General features: G+C 43.2%; 1 protein-coding gene across 4 annotated transcripts in view; it reads right to left on the reverse strand.

Annotated features, from left to right (window-relative positions):
* Positions 1–5,224: 5,224 nt before the first annotated feature.
* The window catches only part of ADNP2 (ADNP homeobox 2), a 32,672-nt gene continuing 19,266 nt past the window's right edge, over positions 5,225–18,630 (reverse strand). For 3 of the 4 annotated variants that reach the window (XM_059880763.1, XM_059880762.1, XM_024984189.2), the window contains 2 exons: positions 14,509–14,598; positions 5,225–9,909 (listed from right to left, as the gene is read on the reverse strand). In XM_059880763.1, the coding sequence (XP_059736746.1) occupies positions 6,667–9,909; positions 14,509–14,598 (3,333 nt within the window). In that variant the 3' untranslated portion in view covers positions 5,225–6,666. The remainder of the gene's footprint in view (positions 9,910–14,508; positions 14,599–18,630) is intronic. The other variant, NM_001101840.1, reaches the window with a different exon arrangement.

The following is an 18,630-nucleotide window of genomic DNA, read 5'->3' on the forward strand; positions in this document are numbered from 1 at the left end:
CATCATGAATTTACCAAGTTTTCCATTTTCATGTTTCTGAATTGATCCTATGTTGTCAGTAACATCTATTTTCAGTATCCCAGCTTCCCCTTTAGTCATCAAGTCATTTAACACAGAAGGTCATGTAGAAGCTAAAAAGTTGGCAATGCCAATAGCTAGAATAGAGTTAGAAAATATGGTTAGTACTGGGTGTTGATATACGTGTATTCTGCTTACTTCTAAATTAGCAACTTATTGGACCAAGATGGTCACCACCACCACCTGTGAACAGAAACAAGGTCAGCAATGAAATATATGGTGATAAGGAACCACTGTGGTAACAATGAGTTCTGATGCGAAGTTATTGATTTTCTAATAAGTTATTAGAAAAGCACTCACCTTAAAGCTGAATATAATTAAAAAGGCCTCTGCTAACATCCTTGGCGTCATGTGACTGGAGCTGCAAGCAATGTGCTAGACTTGGGCTTCCCCAGCACATTCCAAAATCTCCTGCACAGCTACCGTGCCTTCCTTGTCTACAGTTGTCTTATTGATGTAATCACTCGTTATTTGAGAGCGTGTATAAAATCCAAACAAAATTAAATTTTAAAAATAACCAAAAATTACCTTTCCTGCAAAATGCATTTCTTTATAATGATCTCGTGAACTCCCTGGTGTTTTCCTAAGTCATCTTCCACAAGACAATGGCAAAGGCTAAATCTCCTGTCCTTTTTAGGACCAAAGATACTTTCCTTGCAATGAGACCTTACATCTGTCTGCATGGAAACTCCTTCCAGAATCTGAGCGTAGTCTGTTTGATATCATACTAACGTGTGTGCGTCAGTGTCATTTCATAGACAATGTAGGATTTTCTGGGTCTTCAAACAGTTCTGAAAGCTGCTCCATAGGAATTGGGGAAGCAAAACGAGTCAACTTATCTATAAAACCCTAGCAAAACTATTGTTTTTATTGATTTTACAACTTAACACTCAAGATAGATCTATAGAGAAATATTGTTTTAAGAAAAACTATTGAACCATTATAGATTACTATTAATTATTCAATTTTCTCTAGCTTAGACAAGTAGTAAATTATCTAACATCATATTAAACTTTCCACATCATGCATTGTAAACCATAAATAACTAATTTTTGAAAAAATATTCATTTATGACAATTCTGAATTTGCACTTGATAATATGACCACAATCTTAGTTTATCCATAGCAAACACATCTATATGGCTGAAGTAGCATTAATAAAGATTAATAAAATTTTAAATGTTTTATTATCAAAAGTTTTATCTCTGAAAAGGAATTTGTGTAATTTTTGTTTAAAAGTAAATAATCATTGCTCATATTTTACGGGTGGGATAAAAAAAAGTGGTTGTGGAAGCACTTTCTTTAATAGCGTGTAGGAAACGAATGTTACCTACTATTTAGCAGCGTTATTATATATATTCTACCTTTTGAAAGGTGAGCTAAGTCATCCGTGAATGGCGTTTGTTTTCCACCTGCCAACATAGCGGCCTTAGAGATCCCAGTCATAAAACAGACTTTTATTCTGATTTTAATCTACTTAACATAGTGACCCTCCTAGATATCTGATCCCAAATAAGCATACACTTCAGGCTGCTTTCATATGTCATTATCACAGGTCTTTGAGGTTGATAGTGCCGATCAATTGTCATCTTAACTGTGTATTATAAAAATCTGGTAATTTAGACTTCAACTTTCATCAGTGTTGACACTTTTTACTCGGATGGTTCATGGATCACAAATTTTAAAACTCCTGGGTTTAGAATCTGAAAGTAACTAGAACTACTGGGCACTGTTACAACTAACATGTTCTCGGGGCTCACTCATATAAAGAGTTTCCCTGTATAAAATTTTCATTGCTAAAATTATTTCTAAATTTTTAAACTTTAAAAACTAGGTAATGATTATTAAAAGTGTGATTCCATAAGTGTGCATCAGCAGGAGCGCGACAAGGTAAGGCTTTGTATTACGGACTGCGTGTTTATATGTTTACTCACCACCTACCAAAAAAACGATTGGTTTCAGGACAAAGATGACATTACATTTAAGTTTTTAAAACTTAAAGTTTTCTGGCAGTACCTCGCAGTTCGAATTTGTATTCCTTGGTTGATAGTTCAGCAGGGGCTTTGTTTAGTAACATGGGGAGACATTCCAAAATACTAAATGAAATAGCAAATTTGTATTTCTTTTTTTCGTTCTAATCAAAGACTTCCCTCCTTTCACTTTTTATTCAAAAAATGTCACCTCACTGAGTTCATCATGCATTCAGAACAGTACCCGGCGCACAGGGCACTGCTGCCGTCACTGCTGTAACCATCCAGGGCAGGGTGCCCTGTGCCCCCACACCAACAGGGCTACGTGCACGTCCAGAGAACGGACATTTATTAGCAGGACAACTACATCCCTTAAGTGATGTGTCACTGTGGGGAGGTGAACTGACCTCTGGGTAGAGTGACCAACTTGTCTCCACCTGCCTGAATATTCCCAGTGTTGGTACTAAAAGTTCATAAAAATCCCTCAGTCGTGAGCAGACTGCAACAGTTGGCCACATTACCTTGGAATCCACGTCTTCACCTTGAAAACAGAGGCAAAATAATACCTACTCACAAGAGTACTGAGGCTTAAATAGGGACCTATTAATACGTGCACAGAAGAATGGAGCACAGCAGCACTACCGGTCACCTCCCTACTCCTTCCACCTGACGAGCTCCTGCCTCGGGCAGCTTACTTAACCTCAGCTTCCTTTATACGGAAAAAGGAAAAAGAATTTTACATTTTCCTCATGCATGGATACTACCATTCACCTGTTAAGACTGCTGAGAGTTAAAATGCACATCAGCTGCATCAACACAGAGCCGAGTAAGGAAAGCAGATCATCACCATCATCATTAGAATACTCAGCCCATTTCCTAGCAACGGTAAACTGTTGATAAATGTTTATCACTAGCAAGGCAGTTTAAAGACAACGTATAAACTCGGTTAGTGTCTGGGGGCTCTTTTTCCTTTTCTTAGTCAGGGCTGTTGCTTCCTCTAGTAAGAAAGAGAGAGCTGCACGTAAGCATCAGATGTGAGGCTGTTGGAAAGGCTAACAGAGATGGGTGACGACCAGCCCTGGAGCCAATACACCCCTGGGGACTTGGGGCAGAACCACCAGCTCCCGCAGGCCTGGCACAGCTGCTGCTCTGAGAGCAAAGGAAGGTGGCTGAGAAGCAGCCACAGCACAGCATTCCCAGAGGCCTTACTGCGAAACTGAGTGAAGAACCACAACCATGTGGCTTCTGCAGGGAGACAGACCTGGCCTGAGCCTGAGGGAGAGGATGTGTCCACCCTGCCGGGAGGCCGACTGCAGGGCTGGTGTGAGCAACAGCCCTTCCCTGGGATGCACCTGCACCAGGGCTTCCGGAAGAGCACCTCTGCCCAGGATGCCAGTCCAGGGGTGATACAGCAGCCATTTTTGTGGTTACCTGGTGGTAGGTGGATGAGGGTCTTCTGTCCCATCGGCTTTCAGGACCGGCCTGGCTTCTTCACTGACCGGCTGTGTCCTGTTTGATCGCACTGATGAAGGTGAGGGGGCAGGAGTGGGCGACCCTCTGTGTCAGGTTGTCTCCACGCTCCTGTGGTGCCGACACAGCCCTGGCACCAGCGCTGTCCTCGGCACAGCGTCCCGCAGCGTGCGCCCTTGCACCGGCCTGTGGCCCACAGCCCAGAAGCTGGAGACTCGACTCCCGCCTCTTTGTTGGGGTCTCGCGGCTTGTGGCACAGTCAGCCCCGCGAGGCCTTGCTGCCCGCTAGAGCCGCAGGAGCCACGCTCTGCCCGTCCGACCTCACTCGCCTTCAGCTTCTTAAAGAAAACATTCAAGGGCCTTCAGATGAGGTGACATCAAAGCCGACCTGTTCCTCAGCTGAGTTACCAAGGCAATCTGACAAAGATTTGCAGAGCTCCATTCTGGAAGCAGCACGCTGACAGGGAGGTGGGAGAGCAGTCACCAAAAGAAAGATCAACCACAGGAGCAGTGGCCAAGGGGCCTGCCCTGTTACCAGGTGGATGAAAGGCTTTCTGGGGCCTCCGGAGTTCTTCTCATTTACTATTCACTGTAACAAATGAAGTGATGAGGTTTCTGGCTGTTAAAAAATAACACATCCCAAAACCATGGTAACAGAATTCAGAAATTACACTAATATGCTACATTCTAATTTGTCTTTGACCGAATAGACTTCAAGTATGTAATTTGGGGGGAAGAGGGAAGGAGGATTTATTACTTGAAACAAAAACACTGGGGATATTTCCCAAAGCAGTGTCTCCAAATATGTAATAGTTTTAAAGTTCATGCAGAGATTAAAATTTAAATATACACCTTTTTGAAACCATGAAAATAAAAAAAGAATTGTTTTCTTTCCTTCTCAATTTCCAATCTTTTAAATGATAGCATAAAAATCCCCCACCGCTAAACTATTAATCTAAAGTTTAGTTTTTCATTTTCAAATAATAAACTTAGGGAATTCCCATAAGGGCCCACACTTCCACTGCCGGGGCAGGGGTTCAGTCCCTGGTTGAGGAACTAAGATCCCGCATACTGCACAGCATAGCTAATAATAATAAATTTACTCCCTTTATACATTTACAAGAACTCCCATATGCTTTTTGAAGATCAGTTTACATCAAATTTTTATCTGTAAGCCTAAAAAAAGTGTTTAAAAACCAGTAACTAGCATATAAAAAGACTCCACATCAAAAGCTGGACTACAGCCAGCAACCAAAATTCCTTAGTCACAGTGGTTCTGCTCAGGGCTGTTCCTCTCTGCCGGAGGGACACAGCCTGGAGAGGATGCAGGGGCCACGGCTGGGAGGAAAGAGGCTGGCAATGCTGCTCTGATCCTGCAATGGACAGGACGGTCAGCCCGACAGACTGACCAGGCCCCAAACGCAAACAGAGCCCCGAAGTCTCACAACTGAAGGAGCGCTGGCCAAGCCACACACATGGCAAGCTGAGCCAGTTGGCACAGAGCTCAGCCTGGAGAAAGGCAACTCCCGGCCACTGTCACACAAAGCAAGGATCTCCAGCCACAGCTACTTCATGACCCTGTAATTCGTCAGCCTTTTGGGGGTGTGCTTATTTTCACAACAACAAATATGGTATCTACTTTCATGTTTAAATTGTTTCTGAATCATCATGATGTTTTAACATTTAAAAGAATTAAACAGTTCTACTTGCAGTGGTATAACAAGTTTTAATTCAAAATAGACACTCTGAAAACAATAAGTAAAAAAAAAAACTTGAACAAGCTCTTTGAATTTACAACAGAGCACACCAACAATCACACACACATCAGTTTCACGATTGCCTCAAAAATGTACGTTACAGCAATGACATGCAAGAATTATTAAAAATCCACGTGGTAGACTGTCGCATCCTCCAAGCACGCGGCACAGGCGCCTCTGCCGTGCATCACCAACACTGCGGCTCAAGGTCAAACAGGCTGGTCTCCATAACTGCTTCTGGTGCTTTAAGTTATTTCAGATTTTGTGGAAAAAACGAGGTCTAGTTGGCCGAAGGACAGTAACACGCTTGATTCCTTAGCAATAGCCCATCCCAGTAACCTGGACACCAGGCTATGGGAAAGCCCATTTTCCCAGAATGAATAAATTTACCTCCAGGAAACTGTCAGATTTAATACACCAACTAGGAGACTAGCTCCAGTCCATACATTTCACCTGTTCCCTGAAAACCTGTTTAAATCTTAGTAGCCACACTCAGGGATCAACATTTTATTCCTGAGTAACACAGACTTTCCCGTTCGCTGGTTTATGAACAGTTAGGTTAGGAGGAGAGCTTGTGTGTGTTTTCAGTGTTTGTTCTAAAGGCACTAAAGATTTATTGTCTTGTCTTTGAATGGAGAAGACATCACCATATCAAAAAGAGGGGAAAAGTCTACAGTAAGAAGTATTTTGTACCTACAGAATTACTTTATTTGTAAAATAACTCTTGATTTAAATACCAGACTTCAGGTTCAGTATATTTTTAACAAATGAAAACATTTGGTTTTCTGAGTTACAATCAAAAACAACTGTTAGGACGTAAACAACTGAAAAAACATAAATCAAAATTATAATCTAATAAGCAAATACCTTACAAGAAGAAATCAGCATAAGTTAATGCAGTGCATCCTTAAGGAACCAGACATGTCACGGAGGCTGCTACTCACTTCTCTAAACATTTACTGTATCGTCTGCTGCTACTTGGGAAGCTGAGGGAGAGCAGTTTTAATTTGCAGTTAATCAAGTGTTCTGAAACAAGCTGAAATTTCCTTAAATGAAAAATAAACATATATAGATTTCAGTTTTTATCATACGATACTGACACTACTGGGAAAACAAGGCGTGCATGAACTATCAAAAGATTTAATTTACATGACAGGAAAAAACAAAAAATAATTGTTACAAAATCAAACTGCAGGAAACAAATTTGAAAGAACTATTCACTTCTTTATATAGAAGTCTTTCTGAGCACCTGAAAGAAATCTAAAGAGCAGCATAAAGACCACTGAAATTGATTAGTTCAACATACAGTGAAGAAAATAACATTTTTTAAAATCTCAATTGAAAAAACTGCTATTCATCTAATACTTTAGATTTCCTAACTTTTTTTTTTTTTACAAGTTTTGTGGTTCATGCTCAAAGTTCAATCTGTGTTTAACATTTTTAAGTTCACACATGTCAAAGCCTAAAAGTACAGAAGGCTTGTGATTTTTTATTGCTTTCATGCAAATATACCTTCTTTTTCCAAAAAATGAAGCCACGTCAATTTTCCACACCCATAAGAGTGAGGATAACAATTCTATTTCCTTTTTACTGGGATATGGTCTCTTGTGGAAATAATCCCTAAGAAACTGCTTTTTGTCTTCGTAAGAACGGTCTTCGTACTTTTTAGGATTTAATGCTAAAATCTGAAGAGCATCGTCACTAACAGGCGGTCCCTCCGTCCTGCCCTCACTCCGCTGCCGTTTAACAGGTGCAGCGCTCGCTGCCTTTTCTGGGGCCGGGTCTGTGTCCGCGTCTATGATGAGGGGCCGCTCCGTGCCATCCCTCTGGTCTTCGGCCCCGGAGTGGCCATCGGGCAGCTTTCTCTTCACTGAGAAGCTGGGGTCGTGGATCACCTCGCCGTTGACTAAAAGCAGCTCGCTGTTCTCCAGGAGGCCGGGCTGGCCCTGCAGGTCAGGGCTACTGTCCTTGGGGGCGCTGCGGCAGCGCAGCAGGTGGATGGCAATGGCTGCCAGCGTCATGTTGCCGGTGTAGACCCCGCAGCAGTGGATGCACTTGAAAGCCGGAGACTTCAGAATCGTGTGGACTGTGGGCGTGATGTGGTGCCTCTCCTTCAGATGCAGCTCGTATGCCTCCGTTGTCACAAAGGTGCCAAAGCAAAAGGGGCAGGTCAACACCTGCTTGCCGGGCCTCCCAGACGCACCCTCAGCCTGGGGCCTCACCTTGATGTACACGGGCACCAGCGACTTGGAGTGTATCCCCGCCAGGATGGCCAGGTAGACCTCCCGCTCGCCCAGCTCCTCCCTGGGCAATATGGTAATAAAGTCAAGGTGGGGAAACAGCAGGTTGCCGTTGGCGTCGATATCCAGTTGAAAACCTTTGTTACTGTAATCCATGGGCAGCTTCTTCTTCCCCAGGTGCATGGTCCGACTGTGCTCTGAGAGGCCTCTGATATCGTGGAAGGTGCACGGGCAGAACAAGCACCCCAGCCCGTGCATCAGTAAGTGATGGATAAGCTCCTCCTCCGAAACTAAGCACTTACAAGACAGACACCGCACTGTCTTCTCTCTCATCCACTTTAAAAACGGCGCACATGCTGCCAGTTTCTCTGGCTCCAGTTTGTCAGCAGCTTTGGATTCACTGTGCTTATGCGCCACTTCCATATGGACCTGGTACACGTTGGAAGGAAAGAGCTCATTGCAAACGGGACAGGTTTTCCATTGCTTGGCCTGTTTGAGCACCTGATTCGCCTCTGCCACAGACGAAGAGGCCTGAACAAACATATTCTGAGTGGCATTTACCACCACGGGAGGGGAGGGCATGCCGGCCATGGAACTGGCCATCTGGGCAGCTGGGCCCGACTGCAGGAGCTGGATGGGCATCTGGGGAGGGGCAACGGTGGCGACGCTTCCAGGGGGCACGGGCAGAGTGACAGACACCGGGGCAAGTGTGTACGTGGGAATGCCATTCACTTGTTTCCCTGTGGGTATGAGTTGTCGGAGAATAGAGCCCGACGTCAGGAAAGTGGTGTTTGGCGAAGCACCGGGTCTAATGGTCTGATTTGCAGGCAGAATGTTGGTATTCACAGACTGATTAAGCTGCAGGACCCCAGGCCTCACTGGCTGGCCCACAGGAAGAACTCCTGACATGACCGGCTGACTGAGCTGAAGAACACCAGAGTTAATGCCCTGGTTCACAGGAAGAACGGCTGATGAGACTGTCTGGTTGGGGGGAAGGAGCCCAGGTGGGACTACCTGGCCAGGCGGGAGCACCCGCAGCGGGACCGTCAGCCCTGTGGGCAGTGCTCCTGAGGGGGCCGTCTGCCCAATGGGGAGCACCCCTGACTGAACCACCTGGCCAGCAGGGAGAACCCCAGAAGTCGCTGTCTGTCCTGAAGGGATGACCCCAGCAGGGGTCACCTGTCCTGCAGGAAGGACCCCTGACGGGACTGTCCGACTCACAGAAATCACCCCTGGTGAGACTGCCTGAAGCACTCCAGGGGTGACAGATGGGTTGACAGGGAGGACCCCAGACCCAACAGGTCTATTCACCGAGAGAACTCCAGGTCCAACTGGCCTGCTTATGGGCCCCACAGGCTGGTTGAGAGGCAAAACCCCCGGGCGGATGGTCTGGTTTATGGGGAGGATACTGGTTCCAACAGACTTATTTACAGGTCCAACCGGCTGACTCAAAGGCAACACAGGAGGGTTTGCTGCCTGATTAAGTGGCACTCCGTGAGACAGAAAGACAGGCTGAGGCGTTGAGGGTGGCAGAGTGAGGCTGCTCTGGCCCACTGGCAGAGGACTAGAGACCAGAGTCATGTGAGGCTGGGCTACTGCGGGCGGAGAGTGGGTGACACTGCCCACAGCCCCCGCACCCACAGTCGCCGGAGGGGCTGCACCCTGAACCGGCTGCACCACGGTCTGGCTCTGGCCATTCTGCGGCAAGGCAAGGTGGAAGCACGGAGAGGAGGCTGGGATGCCTGGAGCACTGCTATTCGGCGGTATGGCCACGTGTGCAGCTGGTTTGGGAGCAATATGCATCTGCTTCAAAAGGCCAGTCTTCTTAATATGTTCTGAGATCACAGACCTAAGCTTGTTTTCCAAATCCCGGTGTATATCGGATGTCAAAATATGATACATTAAAGCGTCCTGGCTGCTGGCATTGGCGTTGCACTTTTTACAGTAATACCTGTCAGACAGGGGCAACTTCTCTGCACAGAGAGTGTCGTCAGCTCCTGGATGCTCACCCATCTCCTCAGTCCTCAGGCCAAAGTAGGAGTTAATTAAGTAGTGAAAATGTGCTACCAGCACATGCTTCTTCATGCTGTAGTACAGAGTGTTTGAAAAGTTACATTTTAAACATGTAAAACTTATCACATCACTCCTAGATGATTTTGTTTCACCTAAAATATTCACTGTGTAATTCTGGACTTTCCGAGCAGGTGCATGAAACATTCTGAAGTGCCTTCCCACAACTCTGGGTTGAGAGGAAAACACGCAGTTTGGGCAAGGGATCACCAGCTCCTGGTCAATTTCATCTTCATGGTAGCGATGTAAATGATTTTTGAATGAAGTAAGCACTTTTGTGGAGTATTTACAGAGGCTACAACAGTATGGTTTTGTTCGATATCTCTGTTAAAAAAAAAAGTCAAGCACAGTTTAATAAAACTACATAGTTTAATAAAAATCAGATGCTACACAATCTACAGTTAACAAGTAAACGATATTTTTTCTTCTAACTTGCTGGATCTAGGGCTGTGTTGTAAGGAAAAGCAGCTACAGACAACACACATCACAAAACCCTTTTCATTTTCTTCCTAAAACACTTTAAAAATGTAACAACTATTCTCAGCATTTAGGCCATACATACAAACTGCGTTTGGCCCCAAAAACATAGCTACCTGAAACCCATTTCCAAAGCCAGCCATTAAAATCACAAATCTCATTATTTAATCCTATACTCTGAATCAACTGCATCAATTGAACTCAATTCTCAGCAAGAAAAAATTACTTTCTCCCTTTTTTATTCCACTTTTCTTAGTTCCAAGTTGTTTTTACTCCAAATTCTAAAACTTCTGGAATGTTATAACTTAACCAAACTTGATAATTGTTAAACCGATCACCCCTTTCATTTCCCAGATTCCAGAAGACAAATGCACAGTGATAACCACTGAAGACAGAGGGGCTGTGGCTCACTCACTGTGAATAAGCCTGAGGTAAGTTCAAGCCACAGACTGCCACTCTGACAACATGGTATCTCTCTGTAAGGCAAATATGGGGAATTCAACAAGCCTGGGGCATAAGAACAGACATTTGTACAACAGCTGGCCAACTGAGGAGCACAATGTGTTCTAACATCCAGGAAGCCTTGCTGGTCTGACGTGAGAGTAGCATGGCAGGCACCAGATCCCAGAGCTGGAGCACCAGAAAACACTGGGCCTAGTTTCACAAAGCAGGAAGGCCAGGGTGTGGACAGGTTAGACAAGAGGGCAGAGGTCCTCCCGCCCTGCAGCTGTTTCCCGCTGATGCAGTGGCCGCTGGCCACCCCCGTCCTTCCCAGTGCTCGGAGACCACTCACACACACACACATACACATACAAATTCCCCTCCTGTGGGTTTTGTCACTCTCTCTGCTAGTCACACAGTCTTCCTCTTGGGTCACTGATCAGAGAAAGCACCCAAACACATTCAACAACATGTCACTACTGCCTTTTCAGCAATTAAGAAATCCCAGGTTCTGGCATTTCCAGGAGAATCTATAAAAAACCTAGGGGACAGCCAACCACACATCACATTTTAAAAAATATGTTTCACCAATTTGGACACACTTTTTTCTATTTTAATATCTCTGAAATCTGGAAGCACCTTATGCTGTACTTTAGTTTCATTTGTGGTTCATTTAAAATGGAGCATCTTATACTCCAAAAATACTGTATTGAAAAACCAGATACTTAATGAAAATTACACCCAGTTAAAGAGTCAATAGAACTAACAACTTGTTACTATCTGTTAGTACTGAACAGATCTTTGGATCAAGGAAAGATTTCTTAAATAAGACACCATAAATACAATCCATAATAGAAAATACATGCCTCCTGAGAAATCTGTATGCTGATCAAAAAGCAACAGTTAGAACTGGACACAAAACAACAGACTGGTTCAAAATTGGGAAAGGAGTACATCAAGACTGTATATTGTCACCCTCCTTCTTTAACTTCGATGCAGAGTAGTACATCATGCAAAATACCAGACTCGATGAAGCACAAGCTGTAATCAAGGTTGCCAGGAGAAACATCAATAACCTCAGATATGCAGGTGACACACCCTAATGGCAGAAAGCAAACAGGAACTAAACAGCCTCTTGATGAAGGTCAAAGAGGAGTGTAAAAGCTGCCTTAAAACTTAACATTCAAAAAACGAAGATTATGGCATCTGGTCCCATCACTTCATGGCAAATAGATGTGGGGAAAAAAGGGAACAGTGACAGACTTTTATTTTCTTGGGCTCCAAAATCACTGCTGACGGTGACTGCAGCCATGAAATTAAAAACACTTGCTCCTTGGAAGAAAATCTACAACAAACCTAGACATCATATTAAAAAGCAGAGACATAACTTTGCCAACAAAGGTCCGTCTAGTTAAAGCTATGGTTTTTCCAGTAGCCACGGATGGCTGTGAGAGTTGGACCATAAAGAAGGCTGAGCATCAAAGAATTGATGCTTTCAACTGTAATGCAGGAGAAGACTGTTCAGAGTCCCCTGGACTGCAAGGAAATCAAACCAGTCAATCCTAAAGGAAATCAACCCTGAATATTCACTAGAAGGATCGATACTGAAGCTGAAGCTCCAAAACTTTGGCCACCTGATGCAAAGAGCCGACTCACTGGAAAAGACCCCGATGCTCGGAAAGATTGAGGGCAGGAGGAGAAGGGGATGACAGAGGATGAGATTGTTGGATGGCATCATCAACTCAATGGACATGAGTTTGAGCAAACTTTGGGAGATAGTGGAAGGATAGGGAATCCTGGTGTGCTGCAGTCCATGGGGTTGCAAAGAGTCAGACATGATTGAGTGACTGAACAACAGTAGAAAAAAATTATAAACAGGATTTTATCAAAGTAAGAAATCTTCTCTTTGAAAGATACTTTAAAAGACAAAAAGACAAACCACAAGCTAGAAGATAATATTTACAAACCACGTACCTAATAAAGGACTTGTGTCCATAAAACACACTGTGGACATGTTCAAGTCTCAGTAAGGAAACATATGACCCAATTTTTAGAAAACTGGCAAAACATTTAAGAGTAGAATACTTTAAACTAAAGAGGGTATCCAGATGCCACGGAAACACACGTAAAGATGCTCAACACTGTCAGTCACTAGGGAGATGCAAATTAAAACCAGAGAAGACACCACTACAAGCCTATTAAAATGGAAAATAAGCAGTTAAATCCAAAAGCACAAATACCCTGATTGAGTCCAGTGAGGACGCAGAGCAGCCGGGACACACACCACTGGTGGGAAAGCAACATGGTACAGCCACTTTGGAAAACAGTCCGACAGTTTGTTACAGAGATGGACCATATATTGTACAACCCAGCAATCTCACACCTGGCAATTACCCAAGAGACGTGAAAGCAAATGTTTAGAGAAAAACCTGTAAGTCAAAGTTCTAGGAAAGTGATCAATCAGAAGTAACTGGAGGGTGAGACCTTGGTTCACTGTAACAGAAAAATAACTAAGGAGAGAAGCAGAAAGAAGTGGAGTCAGGCATCACGGGCACTGCAGGATGCCTTGTCTCCGAGATCATCCCTGTCTCCCTTCTGCCTAAGGCCACATCTTCAGGTCCCATAACAGCTGGGCTTCATTTCCAACATAACACAAGCATCTCCATCCCAAACCCAGATATCCAGCACATCTCATTTCTCTGCAGCATGAGCCACATAATCCAGCCGAGTAGCACTTTCCTGCTGCAGTGGCCGAAAAACTGTCTTTGTTCAAAAATCCTATTTCCCAGACACAAATTAAAGAAGGTTCTCTACAAATACAGAGCAAGGTACTAAAACTAGCACGTAACACAGCCTCTACCATGCCAGGTAACAGTGGTTTATTTTTTCTGAATATGGTACCTATTTAACATATTCAATTTCCACTATTTCACATTGTTATTTAACTTTTTGTGCCCATTCACACACAAAAAAACATAAACTCCCTAAGGAAAAGAACCTTAACTTTCACCTTTTGCATCAAGCACTCAGAAAGTTGTAGCAGGAATTCAAAAAATGTTTCTTGATGAAGAGCATATAATTATACATTATACTGCATATTACATACAATCTTTTAGGAATTCAGATGAGAAAAATCAGACAGGCCTAAGAAAATATTCACGAAGCCAAGGTATTCAAAATAAGGCATATTTGAAAAGCCATGAGCTGTTCTGAGCAGAATAGCCAAATCAGAGCGGTTTCAAGGAATCTTGTGTCTGTTGGTACAGAGGGGAATGTCGGGTCAAGGAAGGGAAGAGACACAGAACAGGCAGAAAGCAGGACTCAAGAGGACAAGGTGACAACAGAAATGTTTACAAATAAAATTCTGACAGAAAAACGACTGACGAGTTACAGAAAGCTTTTTTAAGCCAGAATTCTCAAGGGCTACGCTATTTGGACAAATGGGAGGGGGAGGCAATGAGCAGAGGCTGGTCCCCTTGGGGCAAGCTGCCTGGAGCCGAAGAGGTGCTAACCCAGCGGCTGGGCGGCAGGAAGGTTTTCCAGAGGAAACACTTTACAACGGAGAACTCAGCAGTATGTCACATAGTTTAGTGGGAATCTGCTTAACATTGAGGTTTCAAATTTATTATAAATTGTGTTCCCCGATTCAAACTCCATATTTTTAATTTTTGAAACCAGAATGTATGCTCATACTTGAAGTCATTTCTTTTTACTCAGAATAGTTACATAACTCAAAAGCCCTTCTTATATCAGAGGCACATAATAATAATATAATAATTTCACTGTATCACTTCATCAACTTTATATGCAGAGAACTCTCACAGCATCAACAATCCTGTATTATAAAACATTTAACTTTTTCTACTTCCCTAAATGTTTACATTATACCCCTCCTCATCCCTTTCATTCATCTGCAACCCAGAAACACATGATGTTCCTCAGAACTAAACCAACACTTACCCCACGTTCTGAGGAAACATGAAAATTGGAAATAAAAATACATACCACTTTCTTTCCAGAAGGTTCCCACAGAGAAATATCTCCCCATGATGTGTTATAAAAGTACTTCTCTCCTGGGTCAAAGCCTTTAAGGTCCTTTTAGAAAGGGAGAAAAACAGAGATTATTATGTAATTTCATAAGATAAAGAAGAAGGAACCCAGTGGGATTCTTTGGCCCTGAAGAAATCGACATGCAAGGGGCTTCCCTGGTGGACCAGTGGTCGCAAGTCCCAGCACTCCCACCGCAGGGAGCACAGGTTCAATCCCTGGTCAGGGAAATGAGACACCCTATGCTGCACAGTGCGTAGAAAGGGAGGGAAGGAGATAAAGAAAGAAAGAAAGGGAAATCTACATGGGAAAACTGAAATGAAAATATACCCCATGGCAAACGCTGACAGAGTTCCCATCAAGCTGGAGACCTGGGGAAAATGCTGAAATAATCCAAGTTAATACTACAGCTTCTGTACTTCAGCAGCTGCCTTTCAATTTATGTCAAGTCCTTACAGAGTTTATACTTAGTAAACGTATCTTCTGAGTTTCACAGAGTCTTAAATTCAATACATTTTTTTCTTCCTTTCCCACACTTCTTGTTTGCGCTTCATTAAACTGTCCTATTACAGAGCTGATTTCCTTCCTGGCCACACTTGCTGGGGTGCTGGATTCTTTCCATGTCTTTAGTCTTCCATAAATTCAAAAACATACATAAATATATATATATATATGTAGTTTTAAAAATACCATCTTATAAGAAATAAACAGATCAGATTTCCCACAAATAATTTCTGAAAGAGAAAACCCACATGAGCAAACACTGTCTTCCCAGTGTGAGCCCCATGGAGAAGCGTGTCTGGGGTGGGATGATGTGGGCACTCCAAGTGTTGGTAAGAAGTCAGACAGTGAATATGTAAGGCTTCGCCAGCATGCAGTCTGTCTGAAACAACTCCTCAAGCTTACCACTGTGCACAAAAGCAGCCACAGACAGTATGTAAACACAGACAAGCAAAGCTATATTTCAAGAAGTTTATTTACAAAATGGACAGCAAGCCAGATTTGGCCCAGTTTGCCTACCTCTGGTCTAAACACTCAAATAAGAAGTATAGAATGTCAGACTGAGTTAAAAACCACAATCCAATTATATGTTGACTGACTGGTTCAAAATCAGGAAAGGAGTCCAAGGCTGCATACTGTCACCCTGCTTATTTAACTTCTTTGCAGAGTACACCATCCAAAATGCCGGCCTAGATGAATTCACAAACTGGAATCAAGACTGCTGGGATTCATCAACCTCAGATATGTAGATGATACCACTCTAGTGGCAGAAAGTGAAGAAGAACTAAAGAGCCTTTTGATGAGGGTGAAAAAGGAGGGTGAAAAAGCTGGCTTAACACTAAACATTCAAAAAACTAAGATCATGATATCCAGTCCCATCGCTTCATGGCAACTAGAAGGTGAAAAAGTGGAAGCAGTGACAGATTTTACTTTCTTTGGTTCCAAAATCCCTGCAGACGATGACCACAGCCATGAAATTAAAAAGACGCCTGCTCCCTGGAAGAAAATCTACCACAAACCTAGACAACATATTAAAAAGCAGGCATCATCTTGCCAGCAAAGGTCCATTTAGTGAAAGCTATGGTTTTTCCAGCAGTCATGTACGGATGTGAGAGTTGGACCATAAAAAAGGCTGAGCACCAAAGAACTGCTTTCAAATTGTGGTATTGGAGAAGACTATTGAGAGTCCCTTGGACAGCAAGGAGATCAAACCAGTCCTAAAGGAAACCATTTCCTAAAGGAAATCAACCCTGAATATGGAAGGACTGTTGCTGAAGCTCCAATACTTTGGCCAAGTGATACAAAGGGCAGACGCACTGGAAAAGACCCTGATGCTAGGAAAGACTGAGGCAAAAGGGGAAGGGGCTGGCAGAGGATGAGATGGTTAGATAGCATCACCAGCAAGAATTTGCACCAGCAAGAATTTGAGCAAACTCCAAGAAACAGTGGCGGACAGAGGAGCCTGGCATGTTACAGTCCATGAGGTCACAAAGAGTGAAATACAACTTAAGAGACTGAACAACAGCAACAATTGTATGCTGTCTATAAAAATTTCACTTCAAATACAAAATCACAGAGAGGTCAAAGATAAAAAGAAGGAAATCAATATCATGTGACCACTGGTCAAAAAAAAGCTGATATAAATCACCAATGCCAAAAAGAGAGGGGAGGACTTTTTCTGGTGGCAATCGGATAAGAATCCACCTGCCAATGCAAGGACAGCAGTCCAATCCCTGGTCCAGGAAGATTCCACACGCCAGGGTGCAGCTAAGCCCGCAACCTGCAGCTGCTGAAGCCCTTGCACCTGGAGCCCGTGCTCTGCAGCAAGGGAAGCCACCACAGTGAGAAATCAGCGCCCCGTGACGAAGAAGCCCCCACTCGCCACAGCTAGAGAAAACCTGTGCAAAGCAACGAAAACCCAGAGCAGCCAAAGAATAAACAGAGATACCACTATGGTTCCTACAGATGAGAAAATAATATGAACACCATAATGCCAATAAACTCAACAAATTAAACTGACAAGGACAAATCTCTTAAAAGAGTATGAGAAAAAGCTCACTCAGGAAAATCAGGTAACCCGATAGCCTGATGTCTAGTGTAGAAACTGACTTCATAATTAAAGCCCTTCCCACAAAGGAAGCTCCAATTCCAGACAGCTTCACTGGGAGTTCTACTAAACATGGTATTATCAATTCTACATAGACTCTTCCAGAAAATAAAAAGAAAGAAACAACTCCCAATTCATTTCACAAGGCTGGCCAAGACTTGACAAAGATGTAACAGAAAGTGAAAACTACAGACCATACCCTTCAAGAACATAGATGAAAAATCCTTAACAAAATATTTGCAAATCAATCCACATACTAAAAAGGACCAAGTGGAATTTATCCCAGGGATAGAGGTTGGTTTAACAATTTTTTTTTCTTAAAAAAAACAAAAATAAAAGTCATGTAATTCACTAGACTAAAAAAAGAAAATTATATTAATATAGAGAAGTCATCTGACAAAATTCAACCATCAGTCAATAATTTCTGCTCTCAGCAAAGTAAGAATAAGGATCTTTCTCAACCTGAAAAGGGGATCTCCCAAAAACATGTAGCTAACAACTATGCTGCAGGGTAACATAAAGAACATTCTTACATCTATTTTAGGCTTCATTTCAAAAATTTTTTGAAAACCAACACTATCGAAAGGTAGTGAGGATGTGGAGCAAGGGAAACCCTCCCCACTGCTGTCAGGAGTGTGAAATCACACTACTACTTTGGATAATACCAAATCTAGATACTCATCCAAGAAATACCAAAACAGCTGTCCACAAAAAAACACTTTTATAAGAATATTTGAAAAAAAAAGTGCTAGTTGCTTAGCTGTGCCGGCTCTTTGCAACCCCACCAGGCTCCTCTGTCCATGGGATTCTTCAGGCGATACTGGAGTGGGCAGCCATTCCCTTCTCCAGGGGACCTTCCCAACCCAGGATCAAAACCACATCACCTGCAGGCAGATTCTTTACTGTCTGAGCCACCAGGGAAGCCCTATAAGAATATTTATAAGAACCTTACTCATAATAACCCCAAACCAGAAACGGCCTAGGTGTTCACATTAGAAGAATCAATAACAAACTACTCACAGAATGGGATTCTCCTCAGCAACAAAAACGAGCAGCTACAGAGAAACAACACAGAAGAATCTTCCCCAGGAGCACCTATTATTTCACTCATATAACACATCAGCCAGGCAAATCTCATCCACAGCGAAAATCTTCAGCATGATGGTAACCGGTAGGGTGGGGTGGGGTCTGACTGCCACACCAGGCCCTGTGCCCTGACAGGGGCTTGTACTGCATGAATCAGTGCATTTCCAAACCCATCAACTGGAGACGGCTACGGTGCATCTCACAAACATATAAATTCCCCTCCCACTAAAAGCTGTAAAGAAATACTAAACTTGTGTTAACGATACACCTATGCTGTAAGAGTTTAAGGGCAAATTTATCAATGCCTGAAACTTAGAAATGCATCCAAGTATAAGATAGAAGATGTTCCCTGGTGGTCCAATGGCTAATACTCTGCACTCCCAGTG

This window comes from Bos taurus, chromosome 24 (genome assembly GCF_002263795.3).
Source record: "Bos taurus isolate L1 Dominette 01449 registration number 42190680 breed Hereford chromosome 24, ARS-UCD2.0, whole genome shotgun sequence".
Lineage (NCBI taxonomy): Eukaryota > Metazoa > Chordata > Mammalia > Artiodactyla > Bovidae > Bos > Bos taurus.